The following is a 24,205-nucleotide window of genomic DNA, read 5'->3' as shown; positions in this document are numbered from 1 at the left end:
TGTGACACCACTGGCTTAAGGGGAAACCAGCAGTTTAAAAAATGTTCCTAAAAGTTAAATTCCAGGTTTTACATAATTCTTATCCAAAAAAATGCACTCAAATTATTAAACTTTTTTGGTAGTTAAGGAGGCTCTACACCCTTGATGTCTCAAATATGGCAAAATAGTACAAGAAACATTTTTTGTCATGCACTGGGGATTTAAAAAGTACAGAAAATATGTTCATAACGCTCTAGTTGTGAAGAGTTGTATTTAGCAGAGTAAGCACAATGCCAGTGAAGCAAATGGCATACTTAAGAACCATTATAAAAAGATTTGGCTTATCTAAATACATTAATTAAAACTATCTATAACTTGTGCTTTTGTACATCAAAAAAGTGTTCTGGAGATTTGTGGTCTAAAAGAAAAGAAAAGAAAAAACACTTAAATCTAAAGGTAAAAGTTAGAAAAAGTAGAGTAGCTTAATCAGTTTCCAATTTGAAAGCTCACTCCTTCACCACACAATACAATGGCTGCACCTGCAACTTAAGATGAGAGAAAACTCAACGTGTCCAAAGACTGCAGATCGTAAAGATGGCTGCTTTTATGGCGCATACATACTCTGGGTTTCTAGTACAAACATAGTTAGTAAGGATGGTATTTTACCTTTTCCATGTTAACATGGAACGTTCACAAATAAAATACACCGTGGCATCCACTTAAGAGCATGGACTAGCATATTTTGTAGCAGTTTTTAATATTTACAGTAAAACTTTAGTTCTACCCATGATCTAGTGTGCTGGGAAATATTTTCCCAATTTAATACAAGTTCAAAATTGTTGTACAATGCAACATACTCTGATGGGAGAGTCCTTTATACATAAAAATCTAAGATATATCCATGTAGTTGTACTATTAGAAACCAAGATCATTTGCAAATGCAGTCCCAATAAGATAGGTAACCTTTTTACCTATATGTTTCAGGCTATCGCACTTAATTCGTTTCTAGAACAAGTAACGGTAGGGACCATAAAAACCCTACCGCATTCACAAAAAACAAAAAAACCAAACCAAAACTTTTGGCCAGAGTAATACACATCAAGGTAAACGAAGCAGATTTCAACAGATTGAGGCAATGTGAATACTCTGAAAGAGAATGGAATAAACAGACGCACATTTGTAGCAGTCTCTATATTTCAAAGTAAATTAAGTCATACAATTCACCACCCTTTTTTTTTTTTCTAAAAGGGGGAAAAATGCCTATGTGTCGCTTTAACACCAGTCAAGTCTAGCCCACCCCCAGCTCCAAACATTCGACTTCCTCCATGATGGCACCAGTACACAAGTGGTCTAAACATCTTCCCGTCTTGGCCTAAAAAGGGGAGATGGTTCCACAATTTTAAAAAAGGGGGAGGAAAAAAAAAAATAAAAAAAATTATAGGTACTTAAAATTCTAGAGGCATTTATCAAGTCCTGCCGCTCTCATTGTCAGCGTTTCAATTTAACGTGAGAGCCTGGGGAGAAAAAAAAAAAAAACAACAAAGGGTGACCCACAAAATAACACATTCTTTTGAAGTTATTTTCAGAATCTAAAGGCTTGTTCTTTTAATATAGTACGCCTCAAAGTTCGACAGTTAGCTTTGAAGAATGCAAAGTTCCATCATAGAGTCCGAGGCGTGCTCCACTTGTCAGAATGCTCATAAAATGACGACACTACTTGAAAAACTACGCATCACAGCAGCCAGGATTGTTATTTGTTGGTTGTTTTTTTTTTTGTGGGGTTTTATATATTTTTTTTGTTTTTTGTTTTTATTCCTTAGACAGAGTTCAAGTAGCACACAATGTTTGACTGCTGAACTCATGCACACAGCTACCAAAATGGAATGTGGGATACGCTATGCACATTGGGTTGAGAAATGACTGGGAAAATAAAGACCTAAAGGGTGATGATATACCAATGCTATTATTCATAAAAACATTGTTTAGTAATAAAAAAAATTGCTTTGTTTAAATATGAATATTATAGTCTGCTTCTCGTGGTTAGGAAATAAGTCTTTTTTTTCGCTTCCAAAAAGCAGATTGTTTTTACTACAACTCCATGTCTTGGGCTTCATCTTCAGAGAAGTCAGACATGGAGCTTTCAGATGAGCTGTCTCCTGTACGTTCCTCCTGTTCTTTCAGCGCCTCTTCTGTTGCATATTTCTGGATGTATTCTAAAGTTTGTAAGAGAAACCATATTGTTATGGAACATGTAAGCACACCGTTTCACATACAAAAACAAACATTCTGGGTTTTTCTATTGAGAAAATAGAATTATATTAACATTTTGGTGCTTTTTACACAGTTTATTCGTACAACAGCATCATAACCTGTAATAATTTACAATGGGTTCAGAACTTAAACGGGCAGAAATTAGAACGTGTTCTGGCATTTTGCGCACCATTAAGTAATTGATCATGGAAGTTCTGAGTACGCCTGGCTATCAATTACATTAGTGTAACTTTAATGGCTCTCACTTACCCTTAGAAACCTGAAAAAACAAGAAGCACATACATTCCACCTAGGAAGGCTCACCTTTAATTTTTTGTTTGTATTCTTCTGGTCGATGGAGATACATTGCGGCTGCATCTCCATTAAGTGGATCTATTGGGTTGGGGTAGGCCAGCAACTGAGGCAGAAAGGATTCAAATATATTGGTAAGATCTGGAGGGAAAGAGCAAACAATTGTTAATGGCAGTTTTAAGTGCAGGAAAAAAGCAATGAAAATGAGTAAGCAATTACAAAGTATACAGATGTGTTCAAGCACTAAACCATGAGTGGATGCATTTAGTTTCATTAATGTGACTATGCCTACTGAAGGGCCAGACTGTGGAGACCCTACATAATACAGCACATATAACAATGTATGTAACAAACTCTGAGATGTTAATTGCTGGCTCCAAAGAGGCAGCGCCGCTGGTTCCTTATACACAAAAGCGCACTGGGGATATATTACCAGATTGAACCCATCCAACATTTTGTCCTGTAGTGTTTTACAATCATACACTTAAAAGCATCACTACATCTAGTTTATCTGCAGGAGAGCGAGCACTCACCATAAAGGGCTGTCCAGGTTTGATTGATGACATCTAGACACACAGTACCTGACCTATGGAAAAACAACCAAAAATATATATAACGTACTTTCAAGTACAGTGTGTCATATTCAAAATAACAGTGTATACTGAAGTAACAAAAATACCCAATAATTGAAGGAGGTACAACATATAGGTACCCAAATGCTGCAATGCTGCATGGTTTAAAAAATATGCAACTACTTGGTTGCAACCAGGAAACAGTCTGTTAATATTAATATGCCTTGTTAAAATGAGATCAGCTGTTTTCCTTCCTCAATAGGTTCCAACACAAATACATACACGTAAGCTAGTTTTATAGTACTGTGTTCTACCCGTACAAAAGGTTTACAAGCTAGCATTACACTTAAAAGATGAAGGGGAGCATGATTGCGCAAAATGTAAGAATGATAACAAGGCATTATTGTATTCGGTCATACAATTGGCAAAGTTGTTAAAAAAGAGCAGATTGGCTGGCAGAAGAATTTAATACAAAATGTGGTTTAAAAAGCGGTAACTTACGCTTCATCAATATTTGGATGAAAAATTTTGTTCATGAATCCTTAGGAAAGAGCAGAGAAGTATCAAATTAATATAAAGGATTACAACACGCTGTTCCAATGCCTGAGAAGACAAGCTATAATAGAACGGCAGGCATGAACACACCTAGATTATCCAGGGAGCAAAAAAAATGTTAAATACATAAAAAAAAAAATAAAGCATTTTGTGTGTCCTCACACAATTTTATTTCATATACAACTATATATACACACTTAATATAAGCAAATATGGTAGACTGTTCTTTAATGTCTCTACATGATGATGGAGTGATACCCAAAAATAATACATGAACAACTATCCTGCTGTTAGTTTGCCATTATAGTATTATACTATATGCCATTAGAACAGATGATTCTATGTTTTTGCAAATATATTCCAAGTGGAAACAAAATACAAATCTTATAACTCATTTGGCAACGACCAGCGATGTAGTATGTCCCTGCAGAGCCATGAAATGACTACGGAGTAAAACATCTCCGGTGTTTGGCAGCTACAGGGAATCTCCTCGTCAACAGTGCTACCGACACAGCAGGCAAACTAAATCGCTTAAAGTTATTACCCAACTAATACAAAACCGGCCCGGCATCCATGGGAGAATAATGTGCCCAAAACACAGCTCCTAAGAAGTTCTGCTTCATATCACTCAAAGCCAAAACATTCACTTTCTCGCTATATCTTTCCCTTCGCACATTTATCTTCAGACTTCTCCTTATCCAGATTGTGTTATAGATTTACTAAGAATAGCCCTTGAGCTGATCATTCAAACCGTGGCACCACGTGAGTCCGTCGTACACAACACTAAAAGATGATCAGTTGTGTGGAGCCGTGTATTACTCGCATCTCTGTCCATAGAACTCATTATACTGATCCAGTTAATACCAGAAATTACATAAATGCCTATATCAAGGTTTCTCTGCAATGAAGCATGGTTGGTGAAGCAATGAGATTTAATTGATAACCATTGTAAAGCTGCTTTAAAAAACTTAGCTCATTAAGATGGTAGGAAATCAGTATGGACTGGATTTGGTTAAAGATACAGTCGATACTAATTTGGCCGGTGTTACAAACGATGGCTTTGCACAAAAATCTCAAACGCTGTCTATTTTCTCTTTAGAAAATACGCGACAATGGACAGTAATTAACATTTCCAACAAAACAAAACAGATAGAATCATGGCTACTAGTCATAAGTGAGATTGCCCAATCCCTAACACTTTAAATGGGAACCGTTGCTGTCGCAGCTTTTCATATCACAAATGTATTACAACCCATAGTTTGGGGCTTTTTGTCTCACATTAGATTTATTGCTACAGAGATATTTAGTTTAAAATGAAGGGGCTATTATAGGCAGAGGAAGCTGAGTTGCAACAGAAACAGCATTATCTAATTATCTACCCTACAACTTATCGCCTTTCTCTTCACCTCGGCTCTGGAACAGCACTTCCTCCTTACCTTTATCAGATGTTGAGTTTGAACATGCAAGACTTATACACAGAGTATATATATTATATACACACACACATATACATACAAGTTATACACAGAGGCCTTGCCTGTAAAACCCCATGTATTCAATGAGACAGACTATCCTTTTACATTAAAATAAAAAAAAACTTAGATCCCTGACAATGATTAATTTACACTGTAATGAATCTGGCAGCTTAGCGTAGCTACAGGTTTCCTTTATCATACAACACCATTGTACCTACACTACAATACACACGGGCTTCGCATCAAATCTACATGGACCTACAATCGCCTATATTGGATACATTTGCTGAGGGGTATTGCTCACAGTGGCATCACGTGGCAAATCACCTCATTCATCAGAGTTCAGCTATCAACCCAAGAAGTAAATTCTCATACCTATGGAAGGGGATTTGAAAGGATATTTGTCAGGAAGGTCCACTCGAACTTTCCACACGCCACCTTCATATGGTGCTGAAACAGAGAATGGGATAGAGTATTAGTATACACAAAGACAAAAGCAAAACCGAAATGAAAAATGAAACATTTTTCTCCATTACTACAGTTCAACATACCTCAGATACAATTTCTAGCTAATGCCAAGTGAACCGTATGAGTTGAATGTACTGGGTGCACATGGATCACTATTGGAGCACACAGATCTGCGCCTCGTTCCTGGATATTTTTTCATGGTTATGATCTCCCCTTTTAAAACAATCCAGTTGCATTCTTACTTACAATTCATGGAAGTTCTCCATTTAGCATGATTTCTGATATAACAACTTATGGACCTACAAAGTAACTCGAACACTAACTGCTTTTGCAGAACTATAAGTAGAAAAGCTCAGCATTACCACTGAGATGAAACTACGTCCTACAGAAAAATGGGTTAAAAAAGTGAAAACATTTTAAACTAAAATAAACACAAAAACCCATACATAACTGGCAGTAAGCATCCGCACCACAGAAGAAATTAAAAAAGTGGGAGATTCTCTCAGATTTACACTACTGTATAGAAAAGGGTCTAGGAGGAGAGTGCGGAGGGGAAGTAGTTTACATCAATAATTCAAACCTTGCCTTATATTATATGTACTATGATGTACCACAGAACTGCTAATTATGTATCATTTACCCCTGCAGTTGTCGTCCATACTAGATCGGAGTTGCATGCGGGCATTGCTTGTGGGGGGCATTTCTGTGGATTTTTCTACAGCTGCGCATGACCTGCGCTAAACAAAAATCTTGGGTGGGGGCAGAAAATGAATGCTACAGAGAATGGGAATCGTTTGTTTTTTTTAATATACTTCTCATACTAAACATTTAACTATGCCTATAACCCATTGAAGGGAAGTAAAAAAGTACACACACATTGTATATGGCTGGGTATGTGACACATTAAAGGGGAAATCATAACTGCATAAGAGCTCTACCCTTTAGGGTACAAAGTATACTGTCATAAAGGGGTTAAAATAGAGGCAGGTTAAAAGGGGTTAAAACCATAGGCAGGAGTAGTCTAGGAAAAGTCAGTAGTATAACTTGAATAGGTTTGTTACATTTTGATGATCATGGGACATTGTCACGGCCATCTGTTTATAACCGTACAGGGTCTGCTTTTATGGCAGAGGTTCTTTATAAATAATGATCATTTGTCTGTTTATAGAGAGCTGTTTGAGGAGAGCCAGGCTTGCGGTTTGATTGATGTTTACATTTCTTATGGAGTGGGCTGTAAGTTTTAACATTGAAAAAGTTATGGCAAAACAAAGAGGTGGTCCTCTAAAAGTTTGCAGTGGTTAAGGCTGGTTTGAGGCCATAGATTAAAAAAAAAAAAAAAAAAAAAAAAGACAACTGGGAGCCATACATATTCCATTGGCCTTCAGTTGGACAGCCATGACAAAATCAAAGCGGCAACCTCATCAAAATTGATTCATCAAGCCTTACTTTTGAAAGCCTATCTAGAAGAATAAAAGAGTAAGCTTATACCACGCGTACAACACATCAAACACTGCCCATCTGAGGAAAAGCCACTACTACGCAAATCATTTCTTTAGGAAACCCATGAGTAACAATTACAGGGGAGAATTGTGAGGATAAGAGGTCACAGCCTGAAATTACAGGGCAAGAACTGAAGTAACGTAAGACATCATTGTGAGGCCGGTTGACAAGTAGAGCGGCCTCCCAGCACAAGTAGTCTAGACCTTAAATCTGGATTTAAAATCTGCAGAGAACAGACAAAGCTACCCTGAACATAGAACTTAACCAAGGATCGGAGGAAGGTTAGCGCCTTCTGCAGAAGAAAATGACAACCTAGAAAGGCCAAAGGCCCTAGTAAAGCAAAGAAATTAAGACCAGTGGAAGCTGCAAAATGTACTCAAAATAGACATTTTTAGGGATCAGTCTAACACACTTTATTTACATAAACCCCACTACTCTACACATCTGCTCGTGCCTTTCTGCTAAGCTGGAGAAGGCCAACTACCTAGTAATCCATTTTTAAGCCCTGAATTGTATAAAGGCTTTTGAACGATAGGTGTTCGGCACATTGATTTGAGTGCAACTGTAACGCTGCTGGGTTTTTGAAACTTGTTAGTTTCCTGTGTGTTTTAAGGATAGGCCACCATTCGAACAACATCCTTGCAATGGTATACAGAGACACACACACACAGTTTCATGCTGATAGGACAAGATATCAAAAGATTCTTGTAGATCTAAGCTCTTGCCATCTACTGCGCTACTCATGTTCCTTTCACCCATTGAGCGGAGCGGCAGAATAAGACTGCATGAGGGCAGACTGGTGATTCAAATTGACCAGTGGCTGATAAACGACACTATGAACTTTTACTTTGGAAGAGAGCGTCTATGGGGTACGAGCGGTTTCGCCTGATTGCGCTTTATAAAATTAGTACTAAATCCAGTACTGAAGGCCAGTAGAGCGAAGCCACAAGTAAATATGGACACATATGAACATCACTGCTAATCAGCATTCTTGGATCTTTGGGTCACCATGGAGAATATCTGGATCGTGAGTGACGTTAAGGGACACTGCACTCCCCGCCTACCACTCATTTTTTCAATGTGCGGGTTGGCCTAGAAAGCAACACCAGCCAGAGCGCCCACTATCATCAGTAGACCAGCCCCCCCCCCCAGAAAAAAAGAGCTTCGCGTAGCTGGAGGCTGGATGTTGCCAGGATGCTAATCCAATGCACCCCTTCTTAACAGCAGGGACATACATCTACTGACAAAGGTCCCAGCGAACTAATGACTCATGCTGCAAGGTCCTGATGGCACAGAAGCTATTCCGTAGAAGGTCAGTGCATCGATATTATTAGAGAGGCTTGTTCATTCATGAGATAGAAATTAATAAGCATCTGTGCACTACAATGGAATGAGCTACAGAGAATAAAAAGATCCACTACAATATTGACAAGTACAGGAATCATTATGGGCCAGCATCCCTGTGGAACTAATAACTTGGAGAGCCCTTGACTTCACAGAGGGTGGTTTTTGAGTACACGCTGTATATTGACAGATGTTTACACAATAGGCCAACATTAAACAGGGCATGGTCCAGATAGGAGAGGACATGTCCATGGTCACACGTTTAGAATATAGCCTGCTAAGGTGAGAATCTGTTTATTTTTTCAGGGTACTTCCAGCACTGCTGACTTAAAGGGACAGTTGAATGCCCCTGACATGACATTACAGAAGAATGTTCACAGAGTACTTTAATATGTAGTCTTTAAAATAAAACATTAACACTTTCTTGAGCTGGGGGGCTATGGCTGCCTGCCTACTCAATGGCCAGCTGATTTTGCCAATGAAGCAGCCAATAAGCGTCAGGAAATAAATGTGATCGCTTGTTATGCATGCACACGGGGGTCTGAACACTGCCAGCAGCATTTATGAACCAGCAATGGAGCCGACTAGAGGAAAGTACGTCACGTGCCTGGATATATACGCTCACTCATGCATATAATGGCTGATGTGTGTCCTATACTTTAAAATGGAGGCCACCGCAAACACCATCTAAAAATGGCCGCTTGGAGAACCTAGAGCAAGCCTCAAGTAAATGAGTAGAAACTCAAAATGTAATGAACTATTAGAATAATTTGGACAGTTGATCACATATATAATTTGCATACACTTGTAGTGACCACCAATATCATCTAGAAGTCGTATTTGAATTACCTTCGTTCTTCATGTATTATAAAACACAGCAGCGGTGGAAGTAGCCCAAACAAGCGGTAACAAATTAAGAACGGCTTCTGAGCCTCACAAATACATATATTGTGTTTTCTCATTTCATAAGTGAATAGCAGGAAGGGGCAAGTACTTTTTCACATGATTGTAAGTCCTCATATTTGTTCTTTTTCAGTCTGCCAATATTTACAAAGTTTGATTATTAACAGGGAGACCATACTTTGATAGCTTAAACCATCGGAAAATCATTGCAGAAATGTAAAAACGGACGTATTTTTATTTGCCTCTACTGACATAGCTGTTTTAGGGATCTTGCTTGTATTTAGACTGCTTTTGACATCTTTTTGACATGGCAAAAGTGATATTTCACCTCTCAGAAGTCCCCACTAAAAGTGTATAATAAAATAATGCATGTATTTTTTTTTAAAAATGTGTGTCTAAATATCAGGATACTGGGTTACTGCTAAATCTACATGAAGTCAATATATCCTGGATAGGTAGCATTTGCCATGTAAATATCTATAATACACTAGTGTACTTATGAAACCAGGATGGATATATATATATACACATATATATATATATATATATATATATACACACATATATGGGATCATTTTCCTCATGTTTGTGCAAATTAGACATAAGCGTGAACAAAATACATTGATGGAAGTTATATGGAAGTTATGTTTTGATGGAACTTGAGACATGTTTAAACACCTTGGCTTTCATAGAAACATAGAAACATAGAAAGTGACGGCAGATAAGAGCCAGAAGGCCCATCCAGTAGGGCTGCAACTAACGATTATTTTAATAATCGATTAGTTGGCCGATTATTTTTTCGATTAATCGATTAATCGGATAAAAAAAATGAATGTACATTTTTCATTTATTTAAAATAATTTACTAAACAAATGATGTTAAATACAAACAGCAGAATAAAAAAACTTTGATAATACATTTCTTGTCTTTATTTCCCAACCAGCCCCCCAATATATGCACATTTGAGCCCAGGCTTGCTACGCTGCCTCCCAGACATACCATGCTGCCCCCCCACATATGCCACGCTGCCTACCACAGCACTCCACGCTGCCTCCCACATATACCACACCACGCTGCCTCCCACATCTGCCACTCCACGCTGCCTCCCACATATGCCACTCCACGCTGCCTCCCACATATGCCACTCCACGCTGCCTCCCACATCTGCCACGCCACGCTGCCTCCCACGTCTGCCACTCCACTCTACCCCCCACATGCCACTGTGCCTGATACGCCTTATACCCCCTGAAACACCACTCCATCCTCCCCAGACATGCCACCCTGCCCTCCCCACATATGCCACGCCATGCTGCCTCCCACATCTGCCACTCCACAATGCCTCCCATATATGCCACGCTGCCTCCCACATCTGCCACTCCACGCTGCCTCCCACATCTGCCACTCCACGCTGCCTCCCACATCTGCCACTGTGCCTGATACGCCTTATATCCCCTGATACCCCACTCCATCCTCCCCAGACATGCCACCCTGCCTCCCAGACATGCCACTTTTCTACCCCCAGATATGCCACTCTACCCCCAGATATGCCTTATACACCCTGATACACCACTCCGTCCTCCCCAGACATGCCACACTGCCCTCCCCACATATGCCTTATATACTGTATATGCCTTATACCCCCAGATATGTCACTTCACTGCCCCCAGGATTTAGATTCCCCTAAATTAACCCAAAACTCCCCATTAACCATAACTGCCCCTAAATTAACCCTTAACACCCCCTTAACCACAGCATCCCCTAAATTAACCCTAAAGACCCCATCAACCACAGCATCCCCTAAATTAACCCTAAACACACCATTAACCACAACTGCCTCAAATTAACCCCAAACACCCCATTAACCACAGCTGCTCCTAAATTAACCCTAAACACCCTATTAACATAACTGCCCCTAAATTAACCCTAAACACCCAATTAACCATAACTGCCCCTAAATTAACCCTAAACACCCCACTAACCATAACTGCCCCTAAATTAACCCCCACCTCCCCTAACTTTCAGTAGCCCAAATATATATATATATATATATTACATACATATATATATATATATATATATATATATATATACACACACACACATATATATACATATATATATATATATATATATAAATATATATACACACACATATATATATATATATATATATATATATACACATATATAAATATATATACACACACATATATATATATATATATATATATACACATATATATATATAAATATATATACACACACATATATATATATATATATATATACACATATATATATACTTACAGTTAGATGAGTGTCACAGCCATGTGGTTCTGGCCTGGAGAAGGAAGGGGCGGGGCCAGTTGTCACAGTGATTACAGGGAGGGGGAGTAAGTAGGAGCTGCTGCTGTGAGACGGTGAGTCAGACTAAACGGATTATATAATGAGGGGGATTTTTCAGAGCGTTTGCTCTGAAAAAACCCTCATTTTATAATCGATAATAATCGATTCAACTAATCGATAATGAAATTCGTTGCCAACGAATTTCATTATCGATTATTATCGATTTTATCGATTAGTTGTTGCAGCCCTACCATCCAGTCTGCCCAACCTCTGAGTACTCTCCTTTAGTACTTGCCCTTATCCTATATCTAGCTTGGCATTATGCCTATCCCATGCTTGCTTAAATGACTTTACTGTATTAACATCTACCACTTCCACTGGGAGGCTATTCCATGCGTCCACTACCCTTTCCGTAAAGTAATATTTTCTGATGTTACCATTAAACCTTTGCCCCTCTAGTTTATGCTTGTGTCCTCTTGTTGCGGTTTTATTTCTTCTTTTAAATAAACTTTCTTCCTTTACTTTAAGTGTTTCTATCATATCCCCCCTGTCCCGTCTTTTTTCCAGGCTATATAGGTTAAGATCCTTTAACCTGTCCTGGTAGGGTTTATTTTGTAATCCATACACCATTTTAGTAGCCCTTCTCTGCACTTTCTCCAACAAATCTATATCCTTCTGGAGATATGGTCTCCAGTACTGTACACAATACTCCAAGTGAGGTCTCACCAGTGATCTGTACAGCGGCATGAGCACTTCCCTCTTCCTACTGCTAATACCTCTCCCTATACAACCAAGCATTCTGCTAGCATTACCCGCTGCTCTACTACATTGTCTGCCTACCTTTAAATCCTCAGAAATAATTACCCCTAAATCCCTTTCCTCACACGTTGAGGTTAGGACAGTACCAAATAGTCTATACTCTGCCCTTGGGTTTTTATGCCCCAGGTGCATTACTTTGCATTTATCCACGTTAAATGCCAATTGCCACAGCAATTCATCTTTGTATCCATTCCCAAACTGCAATGAGAATGTATTATTTTTATACATTATACACACATTTACCAAAACAAAATAGAACAGAGTGAACAATGGCAAGAGATGAGAGAAAAAAAAAAAACATTTTTTGGTGTTTTTGGTTTTTTTTTTTTTTTGTTTTTTTTACTTACTTCCTTGTGGTCCATAAAACTTCACTATAAATTCATTGAGTCCACCTAAGATTGTAACTTCGTGTTTACTTTCAATACTGGAAGAGCATGTTAAGGAACAGTTGAAAGAAAAGGGAAAAAAAAAAAGTACTCAATATATCAAGAGCACCCATCCCGCTGGCATTACCAGTCACATCACTGCAAGACATAATGTCAGACTTCTGCACTGACCGATCAACCAGTGCTTATTTCAGAACAGACTCAAAACCCGAATGTAGAGGTCATGCGAGAACACAGATCCATAACCTAATGGCTAAAGGTCTTAAAGTATACACAGTATGCCTCAAATGTGATCCACACATGAGTAGTAAAAAACAGATTTGTATTTATATATAGACAAACACACACACACACACACACACACACAGATATCTTAAGATTTAGAACGCTTAATATGTGTAGATCTGAGAGAGAACATTAGAATAAAATAGATAAAACGTAATTTTCAAGGCAATAAAAAAGTGAAGTCTAATATTGGAAAGAGGCTTTCTGAAGAACGCACTTGTATTACCATCAGGCTCCTTCCTTTATAGACATACCTTAGCAAAGCTCAGCTGTTTAGTCCACCTGCTCTCATGCAGTAATATCGTAGAAACCTAAACATATAGTGGGGCGTTGGAAAACCACTATGTACTATATATTTCATTTACCATTTATAGTGGTATAGTGAAGCGATACCAGATTACCAACCAGTATATCAGCATTAACATGTCGAGAATACCCAACGCCATAATATAAAGAAAAACGATTAATCAATGACAATATAAGCAATATATTCAATCTTTTAAATATGCTTACATTTACAGAAGATTAAATATTTTAGATATTGTATTTATGAGGCACACCACAAAATGAGCTCACTACAATGTTACGGAAGCGTTTACTCAGCCATTGCCAAAAAAAGTCATATTTGGAGCAGAAGGTTAAACAGCATTGAGGGAAATTGGCTGGAAACGGTCTGGCATAAGGCATAAACCTGCGCTTCATCTTCTAAATAAGTGTATTAGAAATGTGCATCAACAGTGAACACGAAGCCAAGCACAGAATGTGCCGCTGCAGACACGGGGCTCTTCCCAAAAACAAGATTAGTTCCTGGAATGTGCTCGGCTGTCACTACACAACAGCTTTTATTTTCTGCCGTAAGACACAGGTCAGCAGCTAAAAATAAAGCATCAACATGATGGGACTTTAACCCTTATGTACTTTTGGGGCTTGAAGTCAGGTTATAACAGGAAGCCAAACATCACTAGTCATCAGTAACAAAGTTTGTTAGTGAACAAAAACTGTGGATATAACGTAAAAAAATAAATTAAATAAAATACAGTGAGCCGATTCTTTACGGCAATGCTAATGAAGTCCGTTCATTCACAGACGTTCATTAATCAGGGTGTCCCAGCTGGGTAATTAACAATTAGCCACTGTGTTTACCACGGCGAGTATAAGCAGCCAGGGCGCGTGCTCTGTTAGGGAGCCCAATCTACTAGATAAAAAGAGTGGCAGATAAATGGAACAGCTTCCCACCAGAAGTGGTACAGGCTAATCCAAAGAGGGAATTTAAACATGCATGGAATAGGCATATGGCTTAATCTTAAATGTACATCTTAAGTGTACGACAAGACCAAGGACTGATTAATGTTTGAGTGTTTTTTTTTAACACTTGAAAAATTAAAACAAAAAAAAAAAAACACTTTAGCACAGATTACAGAGCAACAATTTAGCCGTCGCAACTACAGTGGCTACAGAAGATGTAACCATCACGATTAGCAGTTCCAAGGCCACATCGGCTACACTATCCAAGAACAGGTGCTTGTTATTAGTTACAAAAAGGGCTGTAGAGGAAGTTGATACCCAAGATTGCCATGCCCTGCAATAAATATAGAAACTGCACCATATAGATTTCGGCTGAACGTAACCAGATCCTGATTCTGCGTACACACAAGATACTAGCCAACTATGAGAAAACACGGTTCTCAAGAGAAAGTTTGTATGGTAGTTAACACAACTATATTGTAACAGAAAACTACATTACTAGAAGTATCTCCTGAGGGTTTGCCTCAGTCACGGATGACTAAAATAAAGGTACCTTAGAGGCATGCTGACCCAGGGGCCAACAGGAGACCTGGCCGGTGTAAATTCTTCAAACAGGACTATCCATCTATGGGAGTGCAGTGGGGTTGCGTAATGTGGCATTAAGTGCCCCTGTTGTAGCAGCACACAAGGCAGGCTGGAGGTTAGTATGCAAGTATGAATGAGGGTGTATATACATACACCAGGAGGGTGGGGAAAAAAATCAACTTAGGAATTGTATAGTTATACATTCTGTCCTCCACCCCCTACCTTGGTCCCTTTCTTGCTATCCTCAAAATAGCATACATCCCAACCTTCACCCCTGGCGAATTGGGACACCGGGGGACAAAGTGTCTATGCAGAATGCATTCTCCAGTGTCCCAGGTGTTGGGAAATAAAAGCAGGATCATGGGATTGTGGTCCTGAATCCTGCTGCCTTGAGCCCCACCTCCTCCAGGAAAAGCAGAACAGAGGCAGAGCTCGCTAGAATGGGATATGGTGGCAAAATAGGGGCTGTCCCACATCAAGTAGGACAGTTGGGAGGCATGGCATAGTCTTTCAGGATTAATGAACGCAGAATATGTTTTAAGGTTTATTGTTCCTGTCTGAAGAACGCTGTTTGTATTTTGTCAGCAGAAGTGAGACTCTTCTTGGCATCTCTGATGAATAGGCCCCAGCCATCACACTATCACGGTGATAAAAATAGCTTTTTTTTTGCTAAGAAATCCACAGGGGTGCCTGATGACAAGAGATCCCCAGGGTCTACAAATATCACAAGAGAACCTCAAGTCACACTGCTATCTGATGAGAGTAATGACAGAAAGAAAACGATTCTCACTATCTCACTCTCTCTCTCTCTACCTTCTCTGCAGGTCCATGACCGGTCCAATTTTCCACAAATCAGCTGCTTCTTTTCTTGCCTCTTGTTCATCCACTTCTCCCCATTATCAGGTCCGTTATCCAGGTATTTGCGCAAAAGGGGAGAGCCTCAGCACACCACAGGGACGGCCTCTCCCTTGTTCTTCCAGTCAGCAGAGGTGCTGTCCCCGTGGTGCGCAAACGCCTCCATCCTTTTGCAGAAGTACTCTAAGACACCAGAATATTGCAAGCTAACTGAGAAAAAGAACGGCTCCTTGAGTACTTCAGCAAAGAGCAGAGCCACAGGGCCAAGCAGTCAGAGAAGGCAAAGCGTGCAAAAGAACGAAGATAAAACCTTGTTTTAGAACTGAGCACATACAGCATATATCATACCTTCCCAATAGGTGATGAGAAAAAAAAATACATTTGCTGTCCACATTCCAAAAAAAATTGTGTGTTAGTGGGCTTTTGCCCAACAAAATGTGAAAAAAAACCTACACATCAGAAATATTGCTGTACCCCTAGGATGTTGATGAACATAAAGCTTGGTATTTATCATGTAATGAATCCTAAGCAAAAGTTATAATATTAGTGGTTTCTAATGAAAACCTTGATTCTCCTGACAAAAACATGAACGGGAAGGAAATCACTGTCCCTTAATGGCTTAATCCTTATAAAACAAAAAAAAAACCAAGACAGTCTGCACGCAAGGCTGTGAAACTTTGTGAGATTGTGATACTGAAGAACCAGCTTGACAACAAATGTCATTCTGCCATTGGGCATTTTTGGTTATCCTATTTCGGTAAGAAGGTTCAGTTTATATAAACACTTTTCCCAGAAGAGTTATTTGTAGCTACTTAGTGGCTAAAAAAAGTATTGCAATACAAGATCTATTACTAGTTGAAATTGCGTAGAGGACATTAAAAAGGTTCAAAAAAGGTAAACTAATTGTTGTTGAAGTAAACTACATCTATGGTTTATTTAAGTATATCTGTGTTAACCTTCATTACTATGGATACATATTTCTCCATAAAAACGGAAGCATTTTTGCCTTTTTACCATATGCTTATACAACCACAATTCTCATATATATATATATATATATATATATATATATATATATATATATATAGGTACTATATAACATATAATGGCCATCATATACAATCTGTTTAATGTAACATAAAGTAAGCTCCTGTAGCCAGACTACTTCTATACAGATCATTCTACTGGTGTATTTTTACAACAACGTTATGTGATGTATGTATGTTTAAATAAAAAAAAAAAAAAATATATATATATATATATATATATATATATATATATATATATATATATATATATATATATATATATATGAGAATTGTGGTTGTCACTTTACGGTGTTAAAGAACCCCTTACTGAAGACGTCCGAGTCTATGGACTGTATGTATGATGTATGATGTATGTACGGTGTTAAAGAACCCCTTACTGAAGACGTCCGAGTCTATGGACTGTATGTATGATGTATGATGTATGTATGATGTATGTATGTTTAAATAAAAAAAAAAAAATATATATATATATATATATATATTTTTTTTTTTTTATTTAAACATACATACATCACATAACGTTGTTGTAAAAATACACCAGTAGAATGATCTGTATAGAAGTAGTCTGGCTACAGGAGCTTACTTTATGTTACATTAAACAGATTGTATATGATGGCCATTATATGTTATATAGTACCTTGGCACTAGCCATGTGTTGCAGTGATTAATTTATGGCAAAGCTTCCAGTTTGAGTGGGACCAAGGATTTTCATTAACCAACACAATATATCAAGAAGACTTGAGATGACTTCCGTCAGAAAACAGAAGAGAGTCTAGAGAACATATTAAAGTCAGTGAAAATTGGACGTGTGTAAATACTAACTGAAAATTAAAGGTTAGGGGAGAATAGACCCCCCCCCCAAATATATCATTGCCAGCGAATCAATATATTTGCTAGAACTCATAGCAGAATGTGCTGCCAGTAAACATCCACAATAATCTGTGAAAAGCTCATGTCCTAAGAATTTTATTTCTCACTCCCTTGGTAAAGGACAGTACTGTACTGTAACTGGTAATTGTTCAAAGACTTGAAGGCTTTGTACAGAAAACATATGAAAACTTTACTTTTAACCCTTATGAAGATGTATACTTACTTTACTTACATGAAAAGTAGGGTTTGCACAACCGTCATCTTCCGCATTTGAGTAAACAAAACCAAAAACAAACAAACAGTGTAACTTACTGCTGATGGTTTTCTGCTGCCTCTCTCAGGCGCAGACGGTCCCCAAATGCATTGTTGGATCTTGGATACTTATGATGAGGTTGTGACAGCGTGTTATAGACACGGACAGCACTCATAATGTCAGGGAGGGACCAGACAGCTGGAAGTGATTGGTGGCAAGATAAGCAATAAAAAAATGTTTCACCCAAAAGGTGACTGTGCAAAACATACTCTTCATATAAGTAAGGTTGGCTGAATAGTTTAATTAAGGGTTAAAATTGCTTAATGTCACTTTAAGGTGTTAAAGAACCCCTTACTGAAGATGCCCAAGTCTATGGACTCACACAACCACATAGAACTATACAGCCAATGGGGTCAAGCTATATAAAAGTAAATGAGGCATGGTGCTCGCTTGTAACATCGGTGACAACCAAATCTCTATTTTAAGAAAGGACTGGTCTTTGATGCTTGCAGCTGTTTAAGGTGCTATACAATGGTCGAAGCTTTATGTTACCGGATGGCAGCTACTTTGTATTTACACATAAATACATACTATATACAAATATAGCCACTCGTGGTTTTAGAGTTGACGTCAGATATCTGTAAACGGTCTCCCTCCTTCCGAGCTTGCTGCCCAGATGTTTATCTGTATACAGTCGTACACAACACCAAAAGGCTGTGACATTTGAATGACATGCTAGTAATCGTGGCTCATTTCCATGTAGGTCAAGGTCTTTAACGGCTTAATAGTGGTTATCAAAATATCAATTTGGAAAAATAGCTGACAAACATAAGTTTAAAATACACTGGGTTGGCATAAAAAACCTAGAACAGGACCGGTTATATATTTATAAATAAATAAAAAAAGATGACCAGCCAGTGCATTCCAAACTTCTGTACACAAGACCAAGTCAGGTCACATGATAGTAATGATGTCATTCTGTACCCATACTGTCAGGGACTGAGTGCAATTAGGATTTTAAAGAATGGGATTGGCTGCTTGGTAGGCAATGAGTGACATGAAAAACAGGACAACCTTTGGGAGAGCTTGCATTGCCGATCTGGAACGTTTCCAAAAGAACCTTGATACACATTAATTTTTGTTATATACAATAATATATATTGTTTTATATAGCGCCATTATATTACATCTATAAAAACACTTGTAAATTAATATGTATTTTTCATTGTTGAAGATGCATGGGACATTGGAGTGTCCCTTTAAATATGAACAAGCAACACAAAGGCTGCATCCACAAAACCCCCAGGGTCTCAAGTGCCAGAAACAGCGCTTATTTTGGTGTTTCCATGGAAGAATAATACCTTAGGCGTCACTGCCACTATCAAAGTGTAGTAATACAATTTAAAGTGTTATGATTTCTACAGGAACAAAACATCCAGCTGGTGAGAGAGACATGTCTTCAACCATTCCCAATTTGTACATTTGCACACATAAAAAAAGGTTATAATGCAAATCAAATGGCTGGCATCATAAAAGAAACAAAGCATGAAACTAAAATAACCCAGAATAAAAACTGCAAACTCCTTAGCTAATGCTATTTCCTGCCCGAGAGCCATAATATATTAGACATCCAGGTTACACGTAATGCCCGTAATACGGATAGGCTTTCGCCCCATGTTTATTCCTAATTTAGCTCTCCTTGTATTCTATATATTGAATACACTAAGGGTTAATCCTGATCCTTAAGCTTGGATTTTGAGCAATTCTAAAACAAAAGGAGAGACAAAACACAACCGCGCTAGACGTAAAGCCCATGCATCCTGCCAGGCCAGGCAGCCTGTGTATATAAAACACGTTCCTTTGTCACTTGATCAGCTGTTCGCTTCAACCCAGCCCTCTCCCCGCTTCCGGGTAGTAACAGGGCAGCCAATCACATGCCAGGAAAGCTGACAAAACAAGCAGCTAAGCACTCCTGCTTGCCTCTAGTAATATGCAACAGTTTAATATGAAGTTACAGCAAACACGGGAGGAGGAGGGGTGTTGGGATCCCCCCCTCTAAGTGGGGGATGCTTTCAGGTATTTAAACATGCATTAAAAAGGCGCGTCCCCTCCTTGCCTTTTTAAAACTTCCTTAGAAAGTTTATTTTTAAAAAAAAGTTAGTCTATGCGTGTAATCGTTTCAATCGCATAAAATAAACCCACAAGGGCCTGGAATAGTTCCATAACGGACATGACTAAAACCATATTTATAACTGAAGGCACTCTAGAGGTGAGAGGTATACAAATAGGGTTTGGTTGGGAAGGGGGGTCGGGGTGAGTCAGAATTTCTGCAGGCTGGTTGTCATTACTAAGCCCTAAACATGTCCACCTCGATGTTAAGCAGAGACTTGATCTCCCTCAAAGAAAACAAAGGTTAACACTCTCTCATTCAGAAGAAACAATTGCCTGTGCTTAACCCTTGCATGGAGGATAACATGCAGCTCGCCCTTCTGGCCCAGAGTAGTTTAAATGAGTCAGTTTCCCTGTACGGTCAAGATGGCAGCAACACTAGGTGAGAGGAACACGCACAGTTCTCTCTCCTGACCCTAGATAGTACATAAGAAACCAGGAGGGACAGGGCCCCTACTCCAGGGGAGTACACAACCCTCCACCTCCTCCTTCCCCACAAACCCAATGACTTCATTTTCCAGGCCCAAGACAAACATCTAGTGTCCTGCCCTACAAATACACCCAGGGATTCAGTCAGGGGTTAGTATGTTAGACTTGTAGGGTAAAACCAAGGGCGTAAAAGGGGGGTGGAGAAGCACAACAACCATAGAGGACAACTTTTTACAAAGCCCTCCCCGCACAACCCCTATAACACCAGTGGAGCCAAACAGCCCCCTCTCCAGCTGACAGGGCATGAAAAGATAGGTTGAAATATTAACCCTTTAGTGTGCAAAAGGACTCGCAAAACCATACAGGTTAAGCACCAAAAGGGGATTTAGACTTTGTTTCCCCAAATTATGCAACACAACAGGGGTTTTACTACAACGTCTAACATTGTTTTGGTCATCAAACTATATTAATTCACATCTAAAGGGTGTTCTAACAAATGCACACATTTCATTCCGGCCCCCTTGAATTCGGTATTCGACAAACACAGGACCATCAGCACAGAAAGGCCTGCAATGCAGAGCTGATAAAACCAGTAGGATTAGAGTTATTCATGGAATACACTGGCGAGTTCAGAAACCGTACAGTCTGTAGGTGGAACTGAACAAAGAAGCATCAATGCTTATCATTTCTGTATTAATCGAGCACCCAGACGTCAATTATGGCTACAATATTTAATATTTAAGTGGATATTCAGCTGTTTTTATGCTGCAATCCAACATATAGCAACACACACACCAGTAAACACCAGTATAGCATAAAACCCAAAGATCTGAGCCTTGTATCTACAGTTTTACAACAACAAAAAAGACACATCTGAAGACAGAAGAAATATGGATAATCCTGATTATGTCTATAAAGCAAGATTACTCAATAGTTTCCTAGAGGCAAATAGAAAGCACCAAGACAACAACCCAAGTAACAAACATTACAATCACAGACCAAAAAACAGCCTAAAAATAGCTGCATGAACAGGCAGCAGCTTAAAGAGAAACCTAAAGATCAGGAATAAAGCACACGGAAGACAGTGGGTTAACAGCAGGGACATTCTACATACTGCACTCAGGAAGTATAGCTATGACGTTAAACCACAACTCTACTGCCCAGGAAGAGTATATGAAATGAATCGGGTACACAAACAACTTAGGCTTCGTTGTCTAACCCTCTTCAGCCCCCCTCCCTCCCAGTGAGGCCTTCGTGTCCTGCCACCCCGAAGGCTCAGATCGCCAAGGCTACAGCAGCCACTTGTGTGTGCATGACTATTCACGCTTACATGACACATGTAAACACACACACAACATACAAGCATGCGATCGTCCAAGCGCCGCGTACACGCAGTACAATCCGGACAGTAACGTATACACCGTAGATTACCAGACACAATACCTGCATACTTGGAGACATGTCTTTACATACATTGGTACATACGGCTCGATCCAAAAGTTAGATACCGTATACGTTGATTCGCTGTAGAGCAGGGTACACAGACAGCAGACTTTTTTAAATCAGAAAAACAAAAAACAACGAATCCCACCCCACTATCCACGGCAGAACCTGCCACAATCCAACCCACCGTGGCATAAATGACAATCGTCATACCGATCACTTCACAGCAACCTCGGTCGACCATTATTTTCTTGCCCCATAACCACCATATATTTGCCCCTGAGAAGGATACAGTTTGACCACATCAGTGTCCATTCGCCTCTTGCCCGGGCTGGGAGATGACATGATTTCTTCTCCCCTCCCGGGGTGTCCCTTTCCACTGAAAGCACAGGGCTGATGGCAAGTGACAAGACGATAAGACGGGAGAATGGCCTCCCTCCCCAGGGCCCTGTCAGACAGCGGGGCCGCTCTCGGTGGTTGTTTATATTTGCGGTTTGGGGGACAGGACTCGCTGGCTGTTATCCCCCACAACAGCCCCAGGAATCCGGTGATGATACCGTCGCCTTCACAGCTTACGAGGGACTCCCCTAGGATAAATAAACAGTCATACAACCGACTCCTAACGCCACGGTCACGTGACCTCACCACTAGTGACGCGCCGGTCGCGGAGGAAGACTTAAAAACAAAGGGGGAGGGGCGAAATCCGCACCGCGAGAGGCGGAGCGATGTACGTGCGTTTCAAGCCTCTCTGTGAGCAACCCAGACCTGCCTACCTTGCTTAAGCTTTTTAAGTATTCGCCGAGAAAGACCTAAGCAAATGGCACGCCCGTTTTAAAGATGGCCTCTTTCGACATACAGCAAAGACTTCTGGGAGTTGTAGTCTTTTCCTCGCACTTAACTCCAGTTTCATGAAACTGTCAATCGTTTGTGATTAATCAGTGAGAATTTTTTTATGTTCATTTTAACCGATCACGTCGCACTCATTTATAATTATAGATGGATTTATGGCTTTTAGGGGCAATTTGAAAAGGGAATCAAATGAATATTATTTTGTTATAAATATTACTATTTGCAGCTGCAAATAGATATTTCTACTAATCTTTAGGGGAATTTTTGTTATTTCGGGTTGTTCCATTAGAATATGACACTGTGATAATGAATTCATTTTAGAAAGCATGTGATGTGTCATGTCCCAACATGCTGCAATGCCCTGCAAACACAGATAAGAATGACTGAGCAAGTGCTGCCTCCTCTTTTGCATGTCAGCATTTTTTTTTGTCTGAAATAGTATTTATTTCTTATTGTACACTTTATTATTGTAATTGGATAATTACAACTGTGAGCGGAAAACAAAAAAAGATACATTACGCAAATAACAGCATCTACCGGGCATTTCCCTTCCAGTACATGGCTGACCGTCTGGCTAGTATTCAGGTGTTTGGGGGGTAAAGAGTTAAGGCTGGGGTAGGATCGCTTGTTGCCCTGAGGGCAGTCCGAATGAGGGCAAGTGTGAAGGACATACATCGATTTGAACTGGGTTCTCCGGTATTTGAAAATTCTGTCTAGAAATCAAATATAATTCCACATTGCGTCATTGGTATTTTTGTTGTCCGTATTGGCGCTAGCAGTAACATTACCTCTTTTTTGAGGGATATTATATGTTTATTTTTTTCTTATTTTCACAAATCTTTTTTTATTTCAATACAATACAATAGCTGATGTATTGTATATATGGTGTTTGCACTGAAAATGCCAACACCGTATAGCCTCAAAGTTCTGGCCTTTTTGGTGGGGTGGTGGGATGTCCTTTTGGCTGCCGTGTCTCCATGAAGACATCAAATGTTCATGAATAGGAATGAAGTGAAAGAGGCCATACCTTGTTTTTTTTTTTTTGAAACTGAATTTTTATTGAGATCAGACATAAAAATAACACAAGTATCCTCCATGTAATGCATAGGAGTAAATACATAAAGAAAAACAACAGAAAAAAAAAATGCGCATTACAATTGGACATTACTACAAGTATACCGCCATACAATGCGGAAAAACAATGTAGAAATATCATATGGGTATAATATGTATACAATATGTCACACAGATCTCGGATTTTACA

General features: G+C 39.2%; 1 protein-coding gene across 1 annotated transcript; it reads right to left on the bottom strand.

The window, feature by feature from the left end:
• Positions 1 to 698: 698 nt before the first annotated feature.
• Positions 699 to 22,739, bottom strand: UBE2H (ubiquitin conjugating enzyme E2 H). Its single transcript, XM_053462024.1, has 7 exons — positions 22,385 to 22,739; positions 12,871 to 12,947; positions 5,519 to 5,593; positions 3,615 to 3,654; positions 3,075 to 3,127; positions 2,554 to 2,682; positions 699 to 2,192 (listed from the first exon to the last, which is right to left on the bottom strand). The coding sequence occupies exons 1-7, from the start codon at positions 22,435 to 22,437 to the stop codon at positions 2,068 to 2,070; spliced, it is 552 nt and encodes a 183-aa protein (XP_053317999.1). The 5' UTR covers positions 22,438 to 22,739; the 3' UTR covers positions 699 to 2,067.
• Positions 22,740 to 24,205: the final 1,466 nt, after the last annotated feature.

The sequence above is a fragment of the Spea bombifrons genome, chromosome 4 (genome assembly GCF_027358695.1).
Source record: "Spea bombifrons isolate aSpeBom1 chromosome 4, aSpeBom1.2.pri, whole genome shotgun sequence".
NCBI lineage: Eukaryota > Metazoa > Chordata > Amphibia > Anura > Pelobatidae > Spea > Spea bombifrons.
The sequence above is the reverse complement of the archived record's forward strand: the minus strand, read 5'-3'. Positions and strand labels throughout refer to the sequence as shown.